The 27045-nt window shown below is 53.8% G+C and overlaps 1 protein-coding gene and 1 long non-coding RNA gene across 4 annotated transcripts; one reads left to right on the top strand and one right to left on the bottom strand.

Moving 5' to 3' along the window:
* On the bottom strand, positions 964-8306 carry LOC102166702. Of its 2 annotated transcripts, none has more exons than XR_298578.3 (3): positions 7935-8306; positions 6023-6168; positions 964-2313 (listed from the first exon to the last, which is right to left on the bottom strand). It is a non-coding gene; the product is annotated as an uncharacterized LOC102166702 (long non-coding RNA). The 2 variants fall into 2 exon arrangements; XR_001303694.2 differs by having other exon boundaries at positions 964-2310.
* On the top strand, positions 8035-27045 carry SMG9 (SMG9, nonsense mediated mRNA decay factor). 2 transcript variants are annotated; one of them, XM_013988666.2, is made up of 15 exons: positions 8041-8312; positions 11104-11160; positions 12251-12406; positions 14224-14298; positions 14398-14662; positions 14763-14860; positions 16248-16360; positions 19268-19379; positions 21623-21718; positions 22107-22192; positions 23130-23236; positions 23687-23794; positions 23929-24057; positions 24491-24635; positions 25652-27045. In XM_013988666.2, exons 2-15 carry the CDS (start codon positions 11137-11139, stop codon positions 25728-25730), a joined length of 1593 nt encoding a protein of 530 aa, XP_013844120.1. In that variant the 5' UTR covers positions 8041-8312; positions 11104-11136; the 3' UTR covers positions 25731-27045. The 2 variants fall into 2 exon arrangements, with proteins under 2 accessions (XP_005655993.1, XP_013844120.1); XM_005655936.2 differs by lacking the exon at positions 11104-11160 and having other exon boundaries at positions 8035-8312; positions 25652-25865.

Raw genomic sequence — 27045 nt, 5'->3', positions numbered from 1 at the left:
TGTTGAGACGAGGTAGAAACTGGCTACAAGGGGCTTTTGACTGAGAAGCTCAGGGCAGAGCTGAGAGCTCCTGTTCTGAATTCTCTTGGATCTGCCCCAGACTCCCTGCCCCCACCTTCCACTGTGGGGCGTGGGTCTGGACGCCCCCTTCCAGCAGTCTCTGCTCTCCCCTCACAGGACCAGCACCTCCTGAAGGCCCTGCCCCAGGGGCAGGCTGCAGGCATGAGCCAGAGGGCTCTGCCTTTGAGGGGCTGCAGCTCACTTGCCCCTTTGGGCAACTTGCCCCTCCTACTTTGGCTCTGGCTCCACCCCGAGAGGCCTGGGTGGGGAAAAGTGGGTCCAGAGAGGGCTGGGGGCTTAGCACAGTAAGAGAGCCAGTCAGGAGCTGGGGCCACTGCCCACCCTCTAATGGTCCCAGACATGACTGAGTCCTTCCCTTGCACAAAACCCTTCAACGGTCGCCATCTGCCCTTCCGCCAGAGTCGAACTCCGAGGCCTGGCTCATGTTTTCTCTTACTGAGGTTTTACATTGAGGACACCTATTTGATTTACTTATTTATTTATTGTCTTTTTAGGGTCACACCTGAAGCATATGGAAGTTCCCAGGCTAGCAGTGAAATCGCAGCTGCAGCAATGCCAGACCCAAGCTGCATCTGCGGCCTACGACGTCACAGCTCACGGCTGGATCCTTAACCCACTGACGGAGGCCAGAGAGGGAACCCCCAACCTCATGGATACTAGTCAGGTTCGTAACCCACTGAGCCACAACAGGAACTCCAAAGGACACTCTTTATTTTTACTTTATTATTTTGCTTTTCAGGGTCGCAGGTGTGGCATATGGAAGCTCCCTGGCTAGAGGTGGAATCGGAACTGCAGCTGCTGGCCTACGCCCCAGGCGAGGCAACGGGATCCAAGCTGCGTCTGTGACCTACACCACAGCTCATGACAATGCTGGATCCTTAACCTACTGAGCAAAGCCAGGGATCAAACCCACATTCTCGTGGATACTAGTCAAGTTCATTACTGCTGAGCCACAATGGGAACTCCAGGACACTAGTTTTAAAAGAAGCCTCAATGGATTTTTACAAATGCATTCACCCAAGCAGCGACCACTCAGCTCAAGCTTGAAGTTTCCATCCCCCTAAAAACTCCCATGTCCCTCCCATCTTGAACCCTTTTGCCCAACTTTGAACTCTGCAAGGAACCATGCTGCATGCCCTGGTGTGCACCTGCTTCTTGGTGCCAGCCAGGTATGCATTCTTCTCCACTACAGGATGGGGTTAATACCCCACAGGCTCTTCAGGCTCTCCCCCGCCCCAACCTCCAGCCTCCCCAGCCCCTCCCTGTTCTGGCTGCTAAAGATTCTGCATCCAGTTCCAGCCCGTGAAGTTTTATCTCATCCACACCAAGCAATTCTCAGACACCACAATTCAACTCAATCCTGACACTGTCTGTGAAGAGACAGCATCAGATTCCACAGGTTAAGAGTGCTGTCCTACAAGACTGCCCCCCACCCCCACCCCTTCAGACGCCGATTTCAAGTCCAGGCTGTCAACTGTGCTTCTGACCAACTGGCTACAGATCCAACAGCCCCTTCCTTGGGTTTGATGAGTGGCTCACAAAATTCAGAGATGCGTTTTACTGACTAGATCACTGGTTTATTATAAAAGGATGTAACTCAGGGACAGCTGGATGCAAGAGATGCAGAGGGCAAGATATGGGGAAGGGGCAGGGAGCTTCCACACCCACCTAGGGCACCCCCCAAATCTTCCACCCATCTGGAAGCTCACCAAGCCCTGTCCTTTTGGGTTTTTTTATGGAGGCTTCGTTACATGATTATGTTTAAGTAAATCATTGACTACTGGTGATTGATTCAACCTCCAACCCCCTTCCCCTCCCAGGAGTCTGAGGGATGGGACCCTGGCACCCAGCCCCTATCCTTAGGTTGCCTAGGTGCTTTCCAAAGCCACCTCATTAACATAACAAAAGATACCATTATTGGTCTCATCAGAGGAAGTTCTCCAGGGGTTTTAAGGAGCGCTCTGCCAGACTGGGGACAAAAACCACATACATACTTATTATAAATCATAGTGTCAGGGGGCTCCTCTTCCTCCCCAAGGATTCTGTTTTAACTGCCCACGCCTCTCCTGTAGAACAAACATCGTCAGTATTGCCGCCTCCATGGAGAACAAACATCGCCGGCACTGGTCCAGTTCATTATGACGGTCCGTAAAAGATGCCATATCCTCTACATCAACACCAGACCGCACTCCCAAGTCTCGTTTTGAGCTTTTCTGTTGTGTGGGACAACTGCTAACATATAAAAAACCAGGAGAGTGGCTTTTACAATTTGGAGGGGATGGCAATTGGTAACACTTGCCATGCTTTTACCAGGATGGAATGGCCCTTCTTCAAGCCCATGCCCACTCTGCACTTGAACCCTGTCTGTACCCTTTCCCGCCTCCTTGAGGACCAGGTCCTAAGTCTCCTCTCTCGTAGACTCTCGTGCCATCACTCCTATCAGCACACAGATAGGCTGCCATTCCTCCCATGTGAAAAACATCCCACCGGAACTGGAAGGACCTTTACGGAATTTACAGACTCCATCATCCTTAAAGCTCACGACGTTTTCACCAAACTGCAAAACATTTGGAATTCAAATTTGGAGTCTTATGTTAGATATTGTAAAATAACCTGTATGTGGAAATGCATTTTTTTTTCTTTCCTAGGGCCGCTCCCGCAGCATATAGAGGTTCCCAGGCTCAGGGTTTAATCGGAGCTGTAGCTGTCGGCCTATACCACAGCCACAGCAACGCCGGATCCTTAACCCACTGAGCAAGGCCAGGGATCAAACCCGCAACCTCATGGTTCCTAGTCGGATTCATTAACCACTGAGCCACAACAGGAACTCCTGGAAATGCTTTAAAAGTAAGTTCTTACAGAACAAACTCCTGGTACATTTCATAGTAGGGAGGACACAGACTCAAGAGGTAAAGAAGGCAGACAACACAGAAGACCTGCTATAAGATTTCATTTCTATCAAGTTCAAGAGCAGGCACAACTCATCCATAGTGAGTGGAATCACATCAGTGGCTGCTTCTGGAGTGGGGGAGTCGACAGGGAAAGGGACCAAGAGAAAGTTCTGGGGTGTTGGAAAGGTCTCCATCTTGACCTGGTTAGTGGTCCCACAAGTATATATATTTATAAAACTTCATTGACTTAAACCCTCAAGATCTGGGCCTTTTCTGCACCTTTAAGTTACACCTCAACAAAAATAAAGAAAAATAAGTACCTATAATCTTTGCCTTGTCAATTCTGTATTAGGAAACTGAGACGTTTCCATGACATAGCGAGACTGGGGGATACGGCCCTGTTTTCTTCACAGCGGACCCTACGTCCCCCTCCAGCTTCTGCCCCACATCTCTGCTCCCCAGTTGATCACCGTCTTTTCGGAACACTGTGTTCACTTGGTCCCAGGTCATCACCTGTCCTGATGTTCCTGCTCCCTCTCGGCCCCCCTCTAAGATGCTGGTCCTTTCCCTGACTCCTAAATATGGGAGATTCACGCCCAGTCTCTACTCTCTACCAGTCTGGGTAGTTTCAGCAAATCCTGGGGCTTTAAATACCATCTATATACTAACAGTTCCAAAATTCATGACGTGGTAGCTATTGATAAAATGATAGGACATCTGAGATTTGCTTAACAGCTTAAAAAATAATCGAGACACTCCAGGAAAATGTGTACTTATACGTGGGAAAGGAAAACAGAGGAAACAACGTAAGTAAAAGGTAATTATCCACACCGGGTGCTGGGTATGTGGGAGTTCGTTATACCATAAAAGTTTTTAAAATTCGGGAATGAAAAGACTGTAAAAATTTCTGTGTCTACAAAGTTGGGCTTCGCCCAACTGCAACTGTGTACTTGACGTCCAATGTGTACCTCCAAGTTACGAAGTTCAAAGCTTGTCAATTCCCCATCAAGACTCCTCTTCCCCATCTCAGTAAAAAGCATCACTCTTCACCCAGCTAGTCAGGCCCCAAGCTTCAGGATAACTTTTTTTTGGCCTTTTTGCCTTTTCTAGGTCCGCACTGGCGGCATATGGAGGTTCCCAGGCTAGGGGTCTAATCGGAGCTGTAGCCGCCGGTCTACACCAGAGCCACAGCAATGCGGGATCCGAGCTGCGTCTGTTACCTACACCACAGCTCACAGCAATGCCGGACCCTTAACCCCTGAGCGAAGCCAGAGATCGAACCCACGTCCTCATGGATACTAGTCGGGTTCGTTAATAGCTGAACCAGGACGGGAACTCCCAGAATAACTTTTAAGTCATCCCTGATTCACGCTTCCTCTCACACAAGCTTCCTCCTGAGTCACCATTATCTCTCACCCAGGGAAGGACAGCAGCTTCCTCCTCTCCTGCTTCCACGGCTGCCCAGCTACAGCCTCTTCTCTTTCACAGCCACAAGCACTGCTTTAACTTTTTGTGCACAAATAACAGTCACATGGTTCCAAAGTGTAACAGTCTCAAGAAGCCTTCCTCCCAGTTCTGATCCTCATCTACCTATAACCTTCATCACCCCACCCACAGTCAACCACTGTTATTACTTTTTGGTGTTCACTAGAGAAAGCTTTTTTTCTTTCTTTCTTTTCAGGGTCCCACCTGTGGCATACTGAAGTTCTCAGGCTAGGAATCAATTTGGAGCTGTGGTTCCCGGCCTACACCATATCAATGCAGGATCTGAGCCACATCTGTGATCAACACTGCAGCTTGCGGTAACACGGGATCCTTAACCCACTGAGGGAGACCAGGGATTGAACCTGTGTCCTCAGGAATACAAGTCGAGTGGTTTTATTTTTTTCATTTTTTAATAATGATTTTTATTTTTTCCATTATAACTGGTGTTTTTGTTTGTTTTTTTAAGGGCAAAACCCATGGCATATGGAGGTTCCCGGGCTAGGTGTCATTGCTGGTGCCACAGCCACAGCAATGCAGGATCTGAGCTGTGTCTGTGACCTACACCACAGCTCATGGCAACGCTGGATGCTTAACCCACTGATTGAGGCCAGGGATCAAACCTCTGCCTTCGTGGATGCCAGTCAGATTCGTTTCCCCTGAGCCACAATGGAAACTCCACTAGTGGAGTTCTTAACTCACTGAGCCACAAGAGAACTCCAAGAAGTCTTTATAAAACAGACATCGTAACACTCTGGCCCTGGCTTATGATTTCCTGTTGCAGTTGGAAGTAAATTTGAAAGCCTTGACCATGGCCTACAAGACCTCATGCACCCTTCTTTAAAACTAGAGTCCTTTTCCACTCTGCTGAGGCCACTCTGGTCACCTTGATGATTCTTGAACGCCCAGGTTCACTCCCACTTTGGGATCTTTCCACTTGTTCTTCAGCATCTTCCTATGGCTGATTTCCTTACCATCTTTCAGGCCTCTGCTCAAATGTCACCTCCTCAGTGCAGCCTTCCCTGACCACCTTTCACTCTCTGTGACCTGTGTCACTCTCAATTCTCTTATCCTGATTTTTCCTTGCATACATCTTTTACCTGACATCGTCTGCCCTACCAGATCTGCTCCTGGAAGGCAGATGCTCTGTCCTATTCACTATAGGATCTCCAGCCTATATGCACGCCTGGCAGATAACAAGCATTCCATAATTAATTCAACAGATATAAACAAATGCATGAAAGGAACAGAGAAATGAACTGAGACATGAACAGATCCTTTGGTAAATGGCTCTTAAAATTCCCCGTGCATGTGCCCTTTGACCCAGCAATTCTACTTCTAATGAGACAGTCTATTGATGATACCTTCATGTACGTGCAATCAGATGTGCAATCAGGGATATTCACTGTGACAAACGTTTGTAAGAGCAAAGGTCCAGAAACAGCCTAAATGTTTATCAATAGGGAAATGGTTAAATAAAGTATGGGCCATCCCCACAATGGCATGCCATCCCACTAATATAAGGAAAAAGGCAGCTCTCTGGGTGCATGATTGCACCACTGACTCACCGCTAGGCAGGTTGCCTGTTGCCAGGGAAAAAATGTGGGCTCACCCTAGAGTGAGACGAGCTTGGGTTTGAATCCAGGCCCTGATGCTTCCTGGCTTTGGGGACTTCAGTAAGGCCCTTCTTCTCCTGCAGACTCATTTTCTGCATCTGTTAAATGAGGAGGGGAGAAGATTGTAGTGACATCTGTAAACCAGAACCTGGCATACAGTGGGCCCATGGTCCAATGCCAGGCCCCTCCTTTCTTCCCTTAAGTCAAATTTCCACCTCTGAGGGCTGCCCAGAGGTGACAATGACATGGGGGCTAATCTGGGGTTGAAAAACTCAAGAAAGGAAAACAGATGTGACCTAACAGATGAGAATGCGAAAAAGGGACCCTGACAGACATAACACAAAGAGGACCTGTCCTCTGTATTTCCGCCAAACAACCAGAATCTTCTTGAAAATCTATAAACAACAAGACTCTCAACTCAGTCTGTGTGAAGGGATCTGTCACTCAACCTATGACAGTCTGGAGAAATGGTCCCACCTGGCACCTGTGCTGGGAAAAATGGCAGCAGGGATGAGGCCTGGAAGGTAGGTGGCGGTTCAGACTCAACCGTTACCATTATCAGGGTAAACCACAACATAATGAGAACACATAGTGCTACTATGCCCCAGGAACTCTTCTAGGTACTGTCACCCATTTAACTCTACCAGTGTTATCAACCTGGTGCCCTCATCTCCATTTCAGAAACAGGGGCATAGCAGCAGAGAGTTAAGGAACTTGGCCAAGGTCAGCCACCATTTATGTGAACCCAGCCTCAAGCTCTCAACACCAATGCTTTAACAGTAGCTTCAGAAAGAAACTGGGAGGGGAGTTCCCGTTGTGGCGTAGCAGAAACAAATCTGACTAGGAACCCTAAGGTTGTGGGTTCGATCCCTGGCCTCGCTCAGTGGGTTAAGGATCTGGCATTGCCGTCAGCTGTGGTATAGGTTGCAGGCCCGGCTTGGATCTGGTGTTGCTGTGGCTGTGGTGTAGGCTGGCGGCTGTAGCTCCAATTCAACCCCTAGCCTGGGAACCTCCATATGCTGCGGCCCTAAAAAGATAAAAAAATAAATAAATAAACAAAAAGAAAAAGAAACTGGGAAATGGTGCTCTAGGGATGGAATATGGGGACAAGGGTGGAAAGTGGCTTTTATTGTGGACCCTACTGGCTGCTTGAATTTTGTCAGAATGTACAGGTGAGGTGCTCCCTGTCCAAATATAGTTTCAAATGAAAAATAGCCAACGCCCCACTCACCTACATGTCTATGAATATACACAAACTGCTGTCTTCTCTAGTACCACCTGTCAGTCTCAAGGGTAACCCGCCACTAGTGGACTGCGCGTGTGCTCTCTGCACCGGGCCAGGTATTCCTCAACGCCTCACACAGGTTGCACCCTCAGGCGGTTCAAATTTCCACCCGGTCTCCGAAGGGTTTAATACGTGGTCTTGGTATTCATACCAATCGTCGACTCTTGTCCCTTCAGGATCTGACCTGCCCTTGTCTACTGCCTCATCTCCCGCCTCAGTGGAACTCCAATAGTACAAGCCAGTCTGGACCTTCCCCCAGGGTTCCCCCGCCTGGAGGGCCCTTGCCCATCAATTCAAGATCCAACGGCGCCCTGCAATGCCTAAGTAGTTTGATCCACTAGCTGTCTCCCGCCGCAGACCGGGATCTTTTCCAGCACATATGCCAAGTCTGATTCATTCGGCAATCACCGAAATTCCTCACTTGCTGCCCCACCCCACCGCATGCCGCCTACACTCCAGAAGAGGTGGGACTCGAACTCAAAACCTCCAAGACCGCAGCCTCTCCCTCAGCTCTGCCCGCCCACGCACGCCCCTAGAGACGCGCACGCGCACAGAGGAGGAGTCGCCGCGTCCTCCCACCTTCCCTCCGTAATCCGCACGCGTGTTGAGGCCAACCACCTCCATCTGCGCATGCTCAGCCCGGCGCTCACGCTCGATTCTCGCGCGCTCAGTTTGCGGCACATGCGCAGGGGCGGCAGCTGGCGCAACCTGATCTCGGCTTGACCCCGCGATATCTCCTCCGCCTTTTCCTTCCGCGTGCCGGCCTCCCTTGGGTGACGTTTCCGGGTACCCCGATCGGTTCTGGATTGACCGGTGCTTGTTCTCTGCCTCTCTCCCCTCTACGATTCCGGACCCCCTGACTCCATTTACAGGCCGGTGGCTCGTGGTGGAACCCCCTGCCCCCACCCCTATCTCAGAGCGCCCGCACCTCTGCTCCCCAGAAACCAATCGACTAAGGTAAGGGGCCCGCGTGCCCGCGCGCTGCTGGCGCCCCAGCGGGGGGCGGAGCGCGGGGCGGGTTTCGGGGCCCCGCCCCCTCCTGGGCCGCTATTCGGTCGCTCTGATGCCTGGGCGGGTGTGTGTAACTTGAGTGTGGAGCCAAGAGCAACCCATTAAATACCGGGTTGGCGGGAGTTGGGTGGGGAGGATTCAAATGTGTATGTGGGAACTTCAGTTCTGGGAGGCCGTAATAGAGCCTGTAAACTGGCCGTAAATTATTGCGAAGTCTCTCTAGTAACGTGTATAGAGAAACTTCAAGTTCTGGGAATTCTCGTAGAAGGCCTGCAAACGATCCTTAAACACTAGGGAGGACCTTCAAGTACTTCCAGTTACTGTGTAAATAGAAACTAAAGTTCTGGGGTTCCTCGCGGGAAGCCTGTAAACCGTTGTCTAATTATGAGTAAATTCCCTGAGTAAAACATAGATTCAAGTTCCAGGGGAGACTCCATATAAGAGACTAAATATATGTGTAATTGCTAGAGAGTTTTCAGAAAAATAGTGTGGATAGACTCAAGTCCTGGGGAGGGGATGCTTCATTAGACCGTAAATACGGAGTTAGGAATTGGGAGTCTCCCCAAATAACTTGCCAACAGGCACTTAGATTCTGGGAGATCCCCAAAAGGGAGGGATGAAGGGATGCTTAAGTACTGAGGGAGCCTCACAAAGAATTTGTAATTAAGGTTCTTAAATTCTGGAAGGTCACTGTAAGAGATCTGTAAATAAACACAAGTAGACTGGCTTTATACTTCTGGGGGTGGGTAAGCCCCAGAGGAGCCTGGAAACAATATTGGGGGTCTCCAAAATTCTTGTAGGTGGACTCTTAAATTCTGGACAACTCCTGTTAGGGGCTGTGGAATAAACTCAAATACTGTGGAAGTTCCCTGAATAACATGCATGGGAAGGGGCTCCTCTTAGGTTTGTAAACAGACACTTTAGTGCTGGGGCAGAATCCCCAGTGAGACAAGGGAACAGACACTTAATTGCAGGAGAGGGAGGAGTCCCAATTTCTAAGGGGAATAGTCACTAGAAACTGTAAACAATTATTTGCAAATGTGCGGAATGAATCAGTTTGCATGAGCATCTGTAAGCAGCCCTTGCCCTCCTCTGTCTCAGCCTTCTCTTAGGGCTGGGGCGCAGGGGTGCCCAGAAGAGCCGTGGGAGAGGAGCTAGACCAGCTCCTACCTGACTAGCAAAATTTCTACTGCGTGCTCTAAACAGATACTAATGTTCCTGGGAAAGAGTCTCTCACAGGGACCTGTTAATGTCATTACGTAGTGGGGTAGGAAGCAGAGAGATTCATAAAATGATTTGAAGGCACTTAAGAGCTAAGCAGGGAGGAGTTCCCATCATGGCTCAGGGGTTAACGAATCCAACTAGGAACGAAGAGGTTGCAGGTTCAATCCCTGACCTCGCTCAGTGCGTTAAGGATCCAGCATCGCCTGAGCTGTGGTGTAGGTCGCAGAATCGGCTCGGATCCCGCGTGGCTGTGGCTGTGGTGTAGGCCGGCAGCTACAGCTCCAATTCGACTCCTAGCCTGGGAACCTCCATATGCCGTGGGAGCGGCCCAAGAAATGGCAAAAAGACAAAAAAAAAAAAGAGCTAAGCAGGGAGTTCCCATTGTGGCTCAGCGGTAATCAACCCGACTAGGCTCGGTAATCAACCCGACTAGGATCCATGAGGACGCAGGTTTGTTCCCTGGCCTCCTTCAGTGGGTTAAGGATCTGGTGTTGCCACAAGCTGTGGTGTAGGTCACAGACACGGCTCGGATCTGGCGTTGCTCTGACTATGGTGTAGGCCGGCAGCTGCAGCTCTGATTCAACCCCTAGCCTGGGAACTTCCAAAAGCCACGGTGCGGCCCTAAAAGAAATAAAAATTAAAAAAAAAAAAAAAAAGAGCTAAGCAAAGGTCAGCAAACTTTTTTTGTAAAGATCCAGAGAGTAATTATCTTAGACTCTGCAGGTCATACTGTCTCTGTCTCCACTATTCAACTCTGCCATTGTATCGAGAAGGCAGGGCCATAGGAGCTCTCGCTGTGGTGCAACAGGATTGGTGCTGTCTTGGGAGTGCTGGGACACAGGTTCGATCCCCGGCCTGGTATGGTGGGTTAATGATCCACAGCTGTGACTTAGATTGAGCCTGCGGCTTGAACCTGATCCCTGGCCCAGGAGCTCAATATGCCACGGGGCAGCCAAAAATGAAGAAAAAAAAAAAAAAAAGGCAGTCACAGACAATTTATTATTTATTTATTGCTTTTTAGGGCCACACCTGAGGCATATGGAGGTTCCCTGGCTAGGGGTCAAATTGGAACTACAGCTGCCAGCCTATGCCACAGTCACAGCAATGCAGGATCCCAGCCACGTCTGCTATCTACACCACCGCTCACAGCAGTGCCAGATCCTTAACCCACTGAGCGAGGCTGGGGATCGAACCCACAACCTCATGGCTCATAGTTGATTCGTTTCCGCTGTGCCACAACGAGAACTCTTGACAGTTTATAAATTGATGGATATGGCCATGTTCAATAAAAATTTATTTCCTGAAACGGAAGAAAAACCAAATTTGGTCCATAGACTACAGTTTGCCAGTTTGACCTCTGAGCCATAGCATTTGGCCTTATGCTCCTGCAAACAGGCTACTTCCCTGGAAGGGAGTGTAACCAGCTGGGGAACCTCCCTAGGGACCTATAAACAGCGAGTTCAGTGGTAGGGAGTGAGTCATATAGGTAAACTGATATTTTATAATGTCTTAGATTAAACATCGGTGAGACCTTGGAGTGTGAGGGATGGCAGACCATCAGGAATGGGAGGTAAGATGCCGAAATGTAAGGGACCCCAGGTGAAAATAGGCCCTTGAGTGCCGGAGCCCCACCCTCAGAGTCACCGTATTGGGTAATCAACGCGGAGTTGGCAGACTGAAGGTCACGTGACACATTTGTAAGGAAATGTTTTGCTGCGGTTTGGGAAAGACTATATGTCCTATTTTTATGTGACCCTCCCCCATATGTGCTATTGTTTGTGTCAGGGCGTGTGTGATAAATAGTTGGGAATAGTTTGGGCTGTAAAAGAGAGAAAGGGACTTGTTCCTGCTTCCAGAGATAGGCAAGTTAAGGTTAAGAGGGAGCCCCCCATCCCCGTTGTTCTTCTATGTTCCTCCCAATAAGTTGCCTCACAGACCACAATGGCTGCTTCAGCTCCAGCCTCCGCAGCCACATTCCTTTCAGTTGGGAGGAGGAAGGGACAAAAGGCATGTGCCAATGTCTGTGAAGAACAGTTTCTAAAAGCTTCTAGGACACACTTCTGGTTTTATACCACAGGCCAGAAAGAACTTAGTCACATGGCCATAGCTAACTGCAAACTAGGCTGAGAGGTGTATTCTGTTGTTTTTTCTTTGTGTGTGTGTGTGTGTGTGTGTGTGTGTGTGTGTGTTGTGTGTGTGTGTGTGTGTGTGTGTGTGTCTTTTCAGGACTGCACCCATGGCGTATGGAGGTTCTCAAGCTAGGGGTTGAACGGGAGCTGTAGCTGCTGACCTATGCCATAGCCACAGCAACGTCAGATCTGAGCCATGTCTGCGACCTACACCACAGCTAACAACCACGTTGGATTCTCAACCCATTGGCGAGGCCAGGGATTGAACCCACATCCTCATGGATACTAGTAGGGTTTGTCAACCATTGAGCTATGACGGGAACTCCGAGCGGTGTGTTCTGGATAGCCAGGTACCCAGCTCAAGACAGAGGGTTTTATTTCTTTGGAAGAATGGCTGTTGGGAGCCAGCCGGCAGTCACTGCCACAGCCAGAGTTCTCTTGAAAGGAAATGCCTTCTTAGAGCCTGGGGGATGCCAAAGAGAGTGGGCAGAGACTTTCTTCACCCTGGAATTGCCCTCTTTCTCCCTGTAGGTGACCATGTCTGAGTCTGGGCACAGTCAGCCTGGGCTCTACGGCATGGAGAGGCGGCGGCGGTGGAAGGAGCCAGGCCCTGGCGGCCCCCAGAATCTCTCGGGGCCTGGCGGTCGGGAGAGGGACTACATCGCCCCCTGGGAAAGAGAGAGACGGGTGAGTGAGCCTGGGGCAGCATTCATGTGTCTGCTGGTTCGACAGTTGTTTATTGGGCCCCTGCCTTGTGCCAGGCGCTCATCTAGATGCTGGAGATTTATCAGTGGACAGCAGACTGCCCTTGCAGTGATAAAGGGCCCTTCTTAGATGAAGGGGAAGGAAAGGCCTTTCTGAACAGGTGACTTGACCAGAGACCTGAAGGAGGCAAGGAAACAAGCTGTGACATGATCTTGAGTGAAGAGCATTCAAAACAGAAAAAACAGCAGATGCAAAGGCCCTGAGGCCTTTATCTGGTGTGTTCAAGGAGTATCCAGGAGGCCAGCCTGGCTGCAGTGGACGAAGAAGAAAAGTGATAGAAGATGAGATCAAAGAGGGGACTGGGGCCAGCTCACATGGGACTGGATAGACCTTGGAAAAAATGTCGGATTTCTCTGAGTGGAATTGGCGTTGGAGTTTGAGCCGAGGTGCCGGAAGCCCGTGTTTTATGAGGTCGTCTAATAATAGCAGCTGTTTCTATTTATCGAGCAGCGTGGGGTGAGCTGGCACCGTGCAAAGTGCTTGCCACCCTTTGGGTCTTCCTGGACCATGAAGCTCCCCCATGAAGTAGAGCCTGCGACGGGTCCAGTTTTTACTGCTCTGAAAGAGTCTTAGAGGGGAAGGGACTTGTTCAAAATCCAGAGTCAGTAAGCTTTGGGGCTAGAACCCAAATCTAAGTGAACCTCAGCCACAGCCCCGTTTCATCCCCTGTAGAGTGTTCTGGACTGGGAATCAGGAATTGGCGGCTTTGGAGTGGGCTGGGGTCCTGCCTTGCTCTCTCCTGTGCATGGTGACTTCCTGCCAGAACCTTCTCCTCTACACCCCCCCACCCCCACCCTGTCCTTTCGCCAGGGCCCTGCCCACCTCTGAGAGCTGCGTGGCAGGGTGGAGGTAGGAAGTGGTCGTGACAGTTTCTGAGCCATAAAACTGCAGACGTGAAGAGATTGGGTTCACACTGAGCTTGGCTCTGCGTGTTCCTTTCCGGACGCACAGTGTGAGGGAGAGCTTGTGCCCTCCTCCTTCCGCACGTCCTTCTGTTACCATCTTCCTGCACCTTCAGCTTCAGTCAGCAAGAATCCCCAGACCTCTCGTCTTTGACCCTGACTTTGCTGCTGAGCCCTGGCAGCCTCCTGGTGGCCAGTGGAACCCCCCACATGCCCACATCCTCCCTGTCCCCTGGTGACCTCAGCATCTTCCTGCCACTTCTTCTTCTTCTTCTTCTTTTTAGGGCCACACCTGCGGCTTATAGAGGTTCCCAAGCTAGGGATCCAATTGGAGGTGTAGCCACTGGCCTACACCGCAGTTCATGGCAATGCCAGATCCTTTACCAACTGAGCGGGGCCAGGGATTGAACCTGCGTCCTCTTGGATGCTAGTTGAGTTCATTAACCACTGAGCCATGAGGGGAACTCCTGCAAGGAAGGAATTCTGTCACCGTTTGCCAGGAAACAAGCCCAAGTGAGGGTGGTTCCTTATCCACGTTCACACAGCCGACAAAAGCCAGAGCCAAGTTTGAACCCAGGTTTCTCTGGTGCCAGGCCGCCTGGCTCCATTGCTTCGTGGCTGTGTGACTTTGGGCAAGCCAGTTAACCTCTCTGATCTCAGTTTCTTCCTTTGTAAAAGGAGGATAATAGTATCTCTCTCATGGGCTGTTGGTAGGGTTGAAGGAGTTCACACAGGAAAGCGCTGAGAGTGGTGCTTGGCAAGAAACGGTGTCCAGGGAGCCGGGGGGGGGGGGGGGGGGGGGGGCACTTCCCGAGTAACCGCCCTCCCTCACCACAGGATGGCAGCGAAGAGCCGGGCACGGCCGTCATGCAGAAAACGCCCATCATCCTCTCAAAGCCTCCAGCAGAGCGGGTGAGCAGCGAAGAAGGGGCGGCCGGGGGGCAGGGGCGGCTGGGAGCAGTTAGGGCAAGGATCTCTCCCACCCACCGACTGGAACCTTCTGTCCCATAGTCAAAGCAGCCGGCGCCCCCAGCAGCCCCTGCCGCCCCGCCTGCTCCGGCCCCTCTTGAGAAGCCCATCGTCCTCATGAAACCACGGGAGGAGGGGAAAGGGCCCGCGGCCTCGACCCCCGCCTCAACCCCCGAGGGCACCACCCCACCCCCGCCTGCGGCCCCCACGCCGCCCAAGGGCGAGAAGGAAGGGCAGCGGCCCACACAGCCTGTGTACCAGATCCAAAACCGGGGCATGGGCACTGCCGCGCCAGCAGCCATGGACCGTGAGTGGGGGCCGGGCGGGCCCTGGTTGGGGGCTGGCTCCCCCCGCACGCAGACCCTCAGCACGTCCTCCGTCTCCTGCTTTCCCTTTCCTGTCTCCAGCCGTCGTGGGCCAGGCCAAGCTGCTCCCCCCGGAACGCATGAAGCACAGCATCAAGTTGGTGGATGACCAGATGAATTGGTGCGACAGCGCCATTGAGGTACAGGCATTGGGGGGGCTTCTCCCTGCTCCAGCTTCTCCAGGTCCCACGCCCTTGCCTCCCCCTCCCTCCACCCACTTGGTGGGCAACACCCCAGACTAGGCCTGGCCGTTGAAATACTGAACTACTTTGATACTGGTGGGCAAACCAGGACTAAACCACCACTACCATCGCAGAGGCTCTGGGATCTCTGGTGCCATCCCACAGCGGGTGGCCTCCCGGACCTGCCCCAGTCCTCCTCCTGATTGGTTGAAACCCAGCCGGTGCGGGGATTTACTGGTTGGAATGTCACCCCCTGGAGGTGTCCCCTCCATCTCAGAGGCTCCTGCTCTAGTTTGCACCTCACACTCCTGGCCTTCTAGCCTTGCAGTCTCCATTTCCCCTCTTCTGCTGCTTTCCCCCCAGATCTGTCATTGGGGTGCCCCGTCCCCTCCCCCAGCTTGGACTCACTGGGCCAACATGCCAGGCCCTCCTATTACCCGGCCCTGCTGCCTTTCCATGTCCACTCTGTCTTGGTATCAACTGGAGAGCTTTAAAAAAGAGGCACTGTCCAGGCCCTGCTATTGAGCACTTACTTTCACATCCCCAGAGGTGGCTGGTGTAACCGAGGAACTGAATTTTCAATTTTATTTAATTTTAATTAAAGTAGCCACATGTGGTCACTGCCATCTTGAGGGCTAGCCCTCAGCGTTCTGTTTTCATGTGTCTAGGGTTTGGCCCCTGGATGAGCTCCCCCCACCCCCTTTTTCTTTTAAAGTTCTCCAGGTGATTCTAAGGAGCAGCTGCCACCCTGAGGACAGGACTGTTTTCCTTGAGGAGTGTTTCTTACGCCCCCTGGTGGTGAAAGTCAGCAGAGCTGGCGGCCCAGAGGTGCCGGTGTCAGGATTCTCCAGGACCTTTAAACCCCACAGACAAGAGCCAGGATGGGCTGGGCTCCCCTTCCTGTTCCCCGCTCCCTTTCTCATGCTCCCCTGTGTTTTCCCAACCTGTCTGGAGCCTAGAGCCTCCCAGGAGTCCGGTCCAGTGGCCCTCAATTACCCAGGCCTTTCCACCTGTCCTTTTGTCCCTGTGCTTCTCCCCTTCTCTTCCCAAGAGTCAAGTTTTCCTTTCCAGCCACACTGACGTCCTGTTAGCTTCTTGACCAGCCAGGCCGTCTTCTCTGGAGCTCTCACAAATGCTGTTGTCTGTACCCAGAACAGTCTGTGTGCCCCACCCCACCACACATACCCAGAGGTCCTTTAAAGCCCAGTTGAGGGGATTGGGGCCATAAAAGTTTTTCTTCATGTCCAACAAGTCAGGCGGTGAGCACGGACGTCTCTAGGCCCCCATCCCACCTCTCCAGCAACCTGCAGCTTTACCAAGGTCGCATTCCTGCATCTTCCCACAGTACCTGTTGGATCAGACCGATGTGCTGGTGGTCGGTGTCCTGGGCCTCCAGGGGACAGGCAAGTCCATGGTCATGTCGTTGTTGTCAGCCAACACTCCTGAAGAGGACCAGAGGTGAGGGGGCTTGGGGCTGGGGTATGGAAGTGGCCAGGAGGGAAGAGGGCACCCGCCTGGATCAGGATGGTGTCACCAAGGGACTTGGGGGAGTTGCTTCCCCGCTGCTGACCTCAGTGTCTCTGGCAGATGAGGACAGTTAGGGGCTGGGCCAAGTCTTCGTGTAGCTCCAAGGAAACCAGTCCTGTTCCTCCCTCCGCCCCTTCCTCTGGGCAGTGGTGCAGGGCCAGCCGGGACCTGGGATGGTGTTTTGATGAAGTCTTTGGATTTAGGTCACCTCCATGTCAGCCCTGCCACTCTCTAGCTGGCTGACCTGGGGCAGGTCCCTTTATCTCCTGGCATCTCACTTTCTCGTCTGTGAAGTGGGTTTTTGGAGGATGAGACAAGATCGGGAAGGCAGAAGTTAACAGGAGCCTGGCACAGAGAGAGCACTCACAGGATGTGGCCAATAAGACCTGGGAACCAGTGGGGCCCAGGATGAGGGGACAGGGGTTGTAGACCAGCCTTAGTCGTGTCTTGTCCACCGGGGACAGGGTATGATCATGAAGACAGAAGATGAAGTCACAGGAGGGGATTTGGGGGAGGAGGGAGCTTAAGAACTAGGGCCCCAGACTGAGGGCAGGAAGGAGAGAGAGAGAAAGAAAGGCAAGGTTAGGGAGTAGGGGCCACAGTCTAATTAAGGACACATCAAGACGGGGGGTGAGAAGAAGTAGGAGTTATTTGGGATTATTGAAAAAAAAACCTTGGGGTTTGGGTTTTTTATAAAGCAGGTGATGGAGTTCCCCTCCTTAAAAGTGGTTAATGAACCCGGCTAGTACCCAAGAGGATGCAGGTTCAATCCCTGGCCTTGCTCAGTGGGTTAAGGATCTGGCGTTGCCGAGAGCTGTGGTGCAGGCCGGCAGCTGTAGCTCTGATTTGACCCCTAGCCTGGGAACCTCCTTTTGCCTCAGGTGTGGCCCTAAAAAGACAAAAGACCAAAAAAATAAATAAATAAATAAAGCAGGTGCTGTTTCCCTGGACCCCATGGACGGGCCTCCAGCAGGTGGTGAACCCCCTGACGGCCTATGCAGGACTTTTACACACACCTGAGGTCAGGCTTTTCTTCTAAGGAAAGGCCCTAGTTTCCAGCAGATCTCAGAGGGGCGTGAGGGAAACGCAGAACAGTCTAAGAGCCAGACCCAGAGTGGCAGGGGCTCCGCCTCCCAGGTGCTCTTCCCACCCCCCCCACCCCACCCCCGTCCTCTGCTCGCTCAGCTCGGCCTGGTTGTGCGCTGGACCAGCCACAGCATCCTTCCCGTCTCAGCCTCCACCCGCAGCTAGCGCTTCCCCATGGCTCTCAGCTCAGATGTCTGAGCTGGAGAGAATCCTCCGGGCCCAGCATGTCTTTCAGGTCAGCCTGGGTGTGGTGGACTCCGGGACCAACTCTTGTCATCCAGTGTCCTGAGTTTTACGTCCTGATTACCTGGAGACTGCATTGGCTCCTCTCCTCCTTCACGGCCACCTCCTGCTACAGTTCAGTTCAGCAAGTGTTTTCAGGGAGCTTGCTCTGTGCCAGGCCCTGTCCTCAGTGCCAGGGCTACAGCAGGAAATGACTGGCAAAATTCTTTGTCCCCATGGGGCTTGCATTTTAGCAGGGAAGGTAATAAACACCTTAGGAGATGATGACCAAACAGGAAGGAATCACAGGGAGGCGGCCCTGGGACCACGATACGGTTTAAGTCGGGTGGTCAGGGCGGGCTTCTGGAAGGGGGGCATCTGTCAACCAGCACACTCAGGAGAGAGAGAAGGGAAAGTGCCCCAGTCACAGGGCGTGGCGAGGGCGGACCTCTGGGCGGAGCCGCCCTGGAGAGTGAGCGGAGTGCAGAGCCCCAGCAGGGAGGGCATGGAGGTGGGGTCACAAGCAGAGGGAGCCCTCAAAGTCAGACCCGCTTTCCACCCAGCAGGCGCCATCGCACAGCAGCACAGGGAGCTTGCCCAAACCCAGATTCACACCTCTCACGTCTTCGGTCCCTTCAGGGGCTTCTCCAGCCTCAGGGCCCAAAGCCCCAGCTGCCTGGCAGGCCGCCCAAAGGCCTGGGTGCCAGCATCCCTGTGCTCTCCGCTCTTAGAGCCCTGGATGCTCAACCCTCATGCCTGCCCCCAGCTTCTTCCGGGGGTCGCCTTCCCTGCCCTCCTGCCTGCCCCTCTCCTCATGCTTCAAATGCATTAAAGTTGCTTCATTAACTTCTCTTCCTCAGTGTCATCTGCCACTTAGGGCAGCCCTGCCTGGCTCCCCCACTAAGTCGTCCCACCCGGAGCTCCACACAGCTCCTCTTCCGAGGGCAGAGCGGCTGCTATCTATTGCTCTGAGCTGCACCAGAAGGTCCATGCGAGCAGAGGCTTCGTCTTTCTCATTCTCTGCTTCGGCCCAGGATCTGGCACAGAGCGGAGTTTCGGGACAGTGTGTGTTCATTTTTGTTTTTTTAGGGCTGCACCCACAGCATATGAAGGTTCCCAGGCTAGGGGTCCAGTCGGAGCCACAGCTGCTAGCCTACACCACAGCCACAGCCACAGGGGATCTGAGCCCCATCTGTGCGACCTACACCACAGCTCATGGCAATGCTGGATTCCCAACCCACTGAGCGAGGCCAGGGATCAAACCTGCGTCCTCATGGCTACTAGTCGGGTTCGTTTCCGCTGAGCCACACTGGGAACTCCACGGAGTCCCTGCTTTTAAACACCTCAGTCTCCTGATTTTGTAAAGAGTTAACAGATTGACTTGTGGGTGGGGATGAAGTCACGTGGTATAAAATAGGGCCCCAGACAGCAGGGGCCGGGGATGAAGGGTTTCGCAGGCAGCAGCCCTCACTCTGGAGGCGCAAAGGTGAGGACCAGACCTCTGATGCCCGCACCTGCTCCCCTCCACAGGGCGTATGTTTTCCGGGCCCAGAGCGCTGAAATGAAGGAGCGAGGGGGCAACCAGACCAGTGGCATCGACTTCTTCATTACCCAAGAGCGGATCGTCTTCCTGGACACACAGGTGCCGTCCGCTCATGCCGCGTTCAGCTCCATTCCCGAGTGTGTTTAAGCCAGACCCCTGCATGGATTCCACGGTGCTCTAGCCAACTTGTGTCTTTTCTTGGCCCTTCGACTCCTTGTCAAGTTTTAGCTCCTCCCCTCCCATCCATTGGGTACACAGGAGCTTAAAGAATCTTCTAGCAAAGCAGTTAAAAGTGTGGGCCTTTTAGGGAGCTCTGTTATGGCGCAGCAGGTTAAGGATCCAGCATTGTCACTGCTGTGGCACAGGTTCCATCCTGGCTCTGGAACTTCCACGTGCTGCAGGTGTGGCTTAAAAAAAAAACAAAAAAAAAAACAAAAAACAGGTGTGGGCCTTTTATAGTCAGTCTGTATCCAGATTCCCTCTCCTTCTTACCCCTGGGTGACCTTAAAGTTTTAACCCCTCACATCCCTCAGTATCTTCACTTGTAAGTGGGTGACAGGTGTTCTCGGCCTTGTAGGGTGGCTGCAGGGAGTCAGTGGAGCAGTCCAGGCAGATCGCTGGGCACAGGCCTGGCTCCTGGTGAGCCTTCTGACCTGTCTTGCGTGTGACTGGCAGCTTTCCTCAGCTCCCTAGGATCCCTTTGCCTTAGCCTGGCATCTAGGGCTCACCTCCCTCAGACTCTCTGGCCTCCCCTCTGGTGTAGACATCAGCTCCACCACGCACACCGCAAGGCCTCGCCGTGCTCGCTCTCCTGAGCTGTGCGGCCTTGGCCTAATCATGTAACGTTTCCACCGCTCCGTTCTCTAAAGTGGGAAAAACAACACTGCCTCCCTCGTAGGGTCTTGGTGAGCTTTCGGTGAGTCTGCACCAGTCCTGACAGTGCCCAGCCTGAAGCACGTTCTCAGCATTCTCGGCCGTCGGGGCGTTGGTGTTAGAGCACCCTCTCCCCCAGCCTTGCTGCCTGGCTAATGCCTTCCCCTCCCCGAACGTAGGGCATGGCCTTCTCCCGGAAGCCTTCCCCACCTCTGGGTGCCGTGCCTGCTCCCCGCCGGCACGCGGCTCCAGGAGGGGGCTGGCCCCAGGCTGCCGCACACTGAGCGTTAGGGGAACGTTCTGGCCTCTCTACACATTGATGGCACAGAATGTGCAAAACCTTCCACAATGGAACCAGCTGGGCCAGGGCCCACATGGGGTTGAGCAGAAGTTAAAACAAGGCAGAATGGAGTTCCCCAGGGGCCTAGAGGATCTGATATTGTCGTTGCTGTGGCTCAGGTCAGTGCTGTGGCACGGGTTCAGTCCCTGGCTTGGAGCTTCTGCCTGCCATGGGCACAGCCCAAAAAAAAAAATTCTATTCAGTGCAGTAAGGAATGAGCAGACCCTCCAGCTGACTTAGGCTCCTGTAGTTAGTTTGTTTTTTGGCTGCACCCACGACATACAAAAGTTCCCAGGCTAGGGATCAAGCATGCACCACAGCAGAAACAAAGCCAAGTCCTTAACTTCTAAGCCACCAGGGAACTCCCCAGGTTCCTGTAGTTTTCAGATGGAAGGCTCCTTCAAGAAAAGGTGATGAGCTCATCACTGATGCTTTTACATGTGCTGGTGTAGCTTGTCGATCCTCACCAGTTTTCGTCATTCGTCACTGGTTTCGGACCTGAGTGATGAGCGACGTCTTGAAAGCATTTGAAACAACAGGACAAGGTTGCTGTGGGGACATGATTGGTTCACATAAATGTTTGGTGTAGGAGTTCCTGTCGTGGCTCAGCAGAAACGAATCTGACTAGCATCCAGGAGGACACAGGTTTGATCCCTGGCCTTGCTTAGTGGGTTAAGGATCCAAGGTTGCCATGAGGTGCAGTCTAGGTCGCAGATGCAGCTCAGATCCTGCATTGCTGTGGCTGTGGTGTAGGTCGGCAGCTGCAGCTCCAGTTCGACCCCTGGCCTGGGAATCTCCATATGCTGTGGGTGCGGCCCTAAAAAATAAATAAATAAATAAATATGAGTCTATCACCACTGGGAACGTTCTCCTGGGCACTTGAGAGCGGGGTGATTTGTAAAAGCTGGGAAAAGTGCTGGAAACTAGAACTGCTTTGAAACGTTTTTCTTTCACCTTCTGCCTCGCTGACTAGCTCTGTACTGGTGAGGGCTTGCCTGTGTTTCGGACCTTATTTTGTCCTGAAAGGCAGTATATTTGCCGTTGTCATCAGGCGGCACTTGGGTGGCCGTGTCCCCTGGGGTCCTCACCCCTGGCGTCTCCCCAGCTCCTTCCTCTCTTCCTGCTCCAGCCCATCCTCAGCCCCTCCATCCTGGACCACCTCATCAACAACGACCGCAAGCTGCCTCCTGAGTACAACCTGCCCCACACCTACGTGGAGATGCAGGTGAGGGGGCCGAGCCAGGCTGGGGGACCTCGAGGCAGAGCTGGATGTGGGCTGGGCTACGTCCTACTTCACAAGAGCCTTGGGAGCCCCAGGAGCTGGAGGGAGAGCCCAGCACCAAGTCAGGTCAGGCTCAGCCCTGCTGCGGCCCCTCGGAAGAGTCACACCCGACAAGCCTCTGTGTCCACCTGAGTAATGCAATGGGGGTGGCATTCCTGCCGTGCCCCGTGTAGAGGTGACTGTAGGGGAAGTGCCAGCACAGTCTAGGCACACAGTAGGTGCTTCTAGGTTCAGAGGCCCTTGCCCTGCTGTCCCCTCAGCCAAGTCCTAGGATCAGGGACCCCCGTCTGGGCTGCGGGGACCTTCACCTCTGTTGTCCCTTCCTGCCCAGTCGCTCCAGATCGCTGCCTTCCTCTTCACCGTGTGCCACGTGGTGATTGTCGTCCAGGACTGGTTCACGGACCTCAGTCTGTATAGGTGAGGAGCTGTGGTGGGGGAGCAGGTGGGGGACGGGGCCCCAGCCCTTAGCCACTTGTTCCCGCTCTCACGAGCTCCCTCACAGCCACAAGGACCCTTGGAAAGCACAAGTGGGCCTGAGTCGCTGCCCCCTAGTTCTCTGTCGGCACATGGACACGCAACCCTCTGCGATCTGCTCGCGTCACTCAGAAGAAAATCCCGAGTCCTTCTGTGTGGCTTATAGGGTCCCACTTGCTGCGGCCCCAGGCACCACACCAACCATTCCCACCACTTTCCCTGTCTCCCTCCTTCCAAGCCCTTGTGGCCTCGTTCCCGTTCCCCGTGCCTCGCAGGACCTCTGCACCCCTCGTCCCTTCCCACGAGTGTCAGCCCCCCCGCCACGTCCTTCAGGTGGACCCCGGCCCCCCTGACTTGCCGATGCCACCTCTCCTGTGACTGTCCCACTGTCACCCTGCTGGGTTCTCCTTCACTGCCCAGGACGGTGTAGACCCAGCTTTACAGCCCGTCTCCCTCATTAGAACAGAAGCCCCAGTGCTCACACGGCGCCTGGCAGCTGCAGCCCCAACTTGACCCCTAGCCTGGGAACCTCCACATGCTCGGGTGCGGCTCTAAAAAGGCAAAAAGGAAATCTCTGTACTTTCCACTTAATCTCAAGTATTTTTCTTGATGAGATAAACTCATTGCAAAGTACACGCATGTTGACATAGGTCCATGGATTGGTGTCTGACAGGGTTGTCTCTGGATTCTCTAAAAATGTGTGAGGAATATGGTTGTGTGCGTGTGCGTGTGCGTGTGTGTGTGTGTGTGTGTGTGTGTGTCTTATCCGAGTGCAGCTGTAGCCTTAATCAGATCCGCAAAGCGTGCCCCTTCCTTCCCCAGACTGTGGGATATGGGGGGGCCGGTGCCAGGGCAGCAACCTCTTGCCCCAAACCCCAAGGTTCCTGCAGACGGCAGAGATGGTGAAGCCCTCCACCCCATCCCCCAGCCACGAGTCCAGCAGCTCTTCAGGCTCCGATGAAGGCACCGAGTACTACCCCCACCTGGGTGAGAGGTTTTCTGGGGGCTGCAACGGGGCGGGACGGAAACCAGGAGTCCTCGGGGGAGGTGGGGCTCAGGGAGCACCCTGGTCTCCCTGCTGGGGTCCCCGCAGGTGTGGTTCCTTGGCCGGCTCAGCCCAGGCTGTGCTCTTGTGCAGAAACGCGGTTCCTTTATGCCACCTCAGGCAAGCACTTCCCTGTTTCCTCCGCCTCCCTAGCCCCTAGCGGTTCCGTCTGGCTCCTGATCACGAGGCCGTCTTCCTCTTCTGCCTTTTCCGTCAGACCCGGGGCTTCCGGGGGAGAAACCAGCTCGTCATTTTTCTGCATCCCCAGCATCCCCCAGCGCAGGGCCTGGTACTGAAGTGAAGTTACATGTCCCATGACTGAACCCAGGAGCAGGGCAGGTCTTCAGTGGCCCAGCTCGACCCCCCTCACGGCCCCTGTCCTCCCCCCCCAGTCTTCCTGCAGAACAAAGCTCGCAGGGAGGACTTCTGCCCCCGGAAGCTGCGGCAGATGCACCTGATGATCGACCAGCTCATGGCCCACTCCCACCTGCGTTACAAGGGTGAGGGTCCTCCGGTCCCCCGACCCCAGGCTCCTGATCCCGTCCCCTGGCCCCGAGCCCTGCTGGACCATCCTGTGCATCCCCCCCACCACCCCGCGGCCCGGTGGCTGCAGCCTCACGGGTTCGCTCCGCAGGTACACTGTCCATGTTACAGTGCAACGTCTTCCCTGGGCTCCCGCCGGACTTCCTGGACTCCGAGGTCAACCTCTTCCTGGTGCCCTTCATGGACAGCGAGGCCGAAAGTGAAAACCCCCCAAGAGCAGGTGCGCTTCTCTCATGAGGATCTGGTCTGTAAGCAGACACCAGTCAGTGTGAAATGCAAGTTTAGCAGATGTTAGCAGCTGTGTTCGTTTTTGTTTTTTTGCTTTTTAGGCCATGCCCGCAGCCTGTGGAGCTTCCCAGGCTAGTCTGTGACTTACACCATAGCTCACGGCAATGCCAGATCCTGAAGCCCCCATAGCTACTGTATTTGGACCAGTAAATGTGAATTCTTCTGCACGTGGGGAAAAAAGAGGCACAGGCTGGTCTGAGGGGAGCCTTGACCCGGCCCTAAGGTGCTCAGACCTTTTCATAGGAGCCTGTTTGCGAGTCGTGAAAAGACAGGAGGACCTGGGCTGGCGCCTACTCCAAAGGGCTCCTCGAAGGCCGGGCTGCTCTCGGGGCCTGTCCCCTCAGCCTCCCCTTCTGCCTTTCCAGGACCCGGGTCCAGCCCGCTCTTCTCGCTCCTCCCCGGGTACCAGGGCCACCCCAGTTTCCAGTCCTTGGTGAGCAAGCTCCGGAGCCAGGTGATGTCCATGGCCCGGCCACAGCTGTCGCACACCATCCTCACCGAGAAGAACTGGTAAGAGCGCTCGGCAGGGGGGCCCCCGTCCGCCACGTCGAGGGTCTCAGATCTCCCCACCCCTCGGCCTCCCTTCCTGGGGCATCAATGGCTGTTCCCATTGTGCTGCTGTTTCACGTTATCTTAGATCCTAATGAGCTGGTGGGTGTAGGTCTTGTCACCAGTTTTACTAGCGGGGAGTGCAAACAGCAGCAGGACACCACCAGGGCCAGTGCAAGGCCAGAGGAGTCAGACCACGGATCCTCTCATTGGTCTAAATAAGGGCCCAGGGAGTTCCCTCGTGGTCTAGTGGTTAGAATTCAGTGCTTTCACTGTTGCAGCCCCAGTTCAGTCCCTGATCTGAGAACTGAGATCCCTGGAGTTCCCGTCGTGGCACAGTGGTTAACGAATCCAACTAGGAACTATGAGGTTGCGGGTTCGATCCCTGCCCTTGCTCAGTGGGTCAAGGTTCTGGCGTTGCCATGTAGGTGTAGGTGTAGGTCGCAGACGCGGCTCGGATCCTGCGTTGCTGTGGCTCTGGCGTAGGCTGGCGGCTACAGCTCTGATTTGACCCCTAGCCCGGGAACCTCCATATGCCGTGGGAGCGGCCCAAGAAATGGCAAAAAGACAAAAAATAAATTTAAAAAAAAAAAAGAACTGGGATCCCACATCAAGCTGCCGCACACCACAGTCAGAAATAAAGTAAAATAATAAACCAGGGCCCAGCAAGGAGGGGAGATTGGGAGGTGGGAGAGTTATGCTGCTGCTAGAAGTTTCTGATCACCGCCGACTCTGGAGGGACATAGAGATAGGCCCCTACCCACAAAGGCCAACACCAAGTGGGGCAGGGAGCAGGTGGGGCTTGAGGCCTTAGTCCAAGACCAGGCACCTTGAGCCTTGCTTCCCCTGGGGGAGGCGAGGGGATCAAGCCACCTGCCGTCGGCAGTGGCATCTGCCCGAATCCAGGCGAGGAGGTGATGTCAGGTCATGCGGGGGCCGCAGCCGGGGCAACTCTGACTGTTGACCTCCCCTCCCAGGTTCCACTATGCCGCCCGCATCTGGGACGGGGTGAAGAAGTCATCCGCCCTGGCAGAGTACAGCCGCCTGCTGGCCTGAGGCCAAGGGGAATGTCGGGCAGAGAACCCCCTCCCGGGCCCCAGTGGATGGCTGGGGGCACACACATTTCCTCCCCCCTCAGGGTGGAGAGTGGCAGCAGGCCTGACAGACGAGGGACGGCAGCTTCCTCACCCAGAGACACGAGGTGTCCAGGGCCAGGCCCCCACCCTCAATGGAGCGTTGTTTTGGGGGGACTTTGAGATTCCCCCCCCCAACCTGGGCGGGGCAGCCCGTCCTCAGCCCCCCACGGGGACAGGCGGTGGCAGGAGCTGCGAGGTCACCGGGAAGCCCAGGCTGCATCTCGGCCTCCCTCTGCAGGGACAGGGACAGCACGTCCCTCTGCCCTGACTCAGGCCCTGGCCTGTAGGTGAGGCAGGGTTGGGGAGCTCTTTCTCAGGGCAGATCTGGTGATTGGAATAAAAAGTCGTGCAGGCTTCTTGGGGTACTTCTTTCTCCCTTACCCCTGGTGTGCGCAGCTGGGTCCCTGCCCTTGGAGGCAAGTTGGCCGAGGCCACCCACCGGAGCCTGAATCAGCTGTGAGGGCACACCCACTGTGGGTCATGGAGTTGTCGGGAGCAGAGAAAGTCCTGTCTGCGCTAAGGAGGAAGCCTCTAGAAAGGGGCGTTCTCTCTCCTGGGGTGATGTCAAGCCTTCCATCTCTGTTACGGGTGGGAAAGAACAATACCCCCTCGTGTCCGCTGCTCTCTCTTGAAGACAGTGCCTGCCTTTGGTGACATGCCTAGTTACATGCAATGCCCAATTCAATACGCACAAAAGAGAACATGGCCGGGAGTTCCCTTCATGGCACAGCAGAAACAAATCCGGCTAGTATCCATGAGGATGCGGCTTCGGTCCCTGGCCTTGCTCAGTGGGTCGGGGATGTGAGCTGCGGTGTGGTCGCAGACGTAGCTTGGATCCCCCATTGCTGGGGCTGTGGTGTAGGCTGGCAGCTACAGCTCTGATTGGACCCCTCACCTGGGAACTTCCATAAGCCGTGGGTGTGGCCCTAAACACACACACACACACACACAAATGGAACATGGCTCTAGTTAAATACACTTAGTTAAATATAGTGCACTCAATGTCCATGGGAGATTGGTTCCAGGACACACACACCGGCAGATACCAAACTCCACAGATGCTCAAGTCCCATCCCTTATATAAGTATTTATATAAGGAATAGTGTAGTATTTGCATAGAACCTACTTAAAAAACCTAATCCAATGTCAATACGATATAAATTGTTGTAAATACAATGTAAATGATATGTAAATAGTTGCCACTGCTTGGAAAATTCAAGATTTGCTTTTTGGAA

This window comes from Sus scrofa, chromosome 6, assembly GCF_000003025.6.
Source record: "Sus scrofa isolate TJ Tabasco breed Duroc chromosome 6, Sscrofa11.1, whole genome shotgun sequence".
Classification (NCBI taxonomy): domain Eukaryota; kingdom Metazoa; phylum Chordata; class Mammalia; order Artiodactyla; family Suidae; genus Sus; species Sus scrofa.
This window is presented reverse-complemented; position numbering and strand designations above follow the sequence as displayed.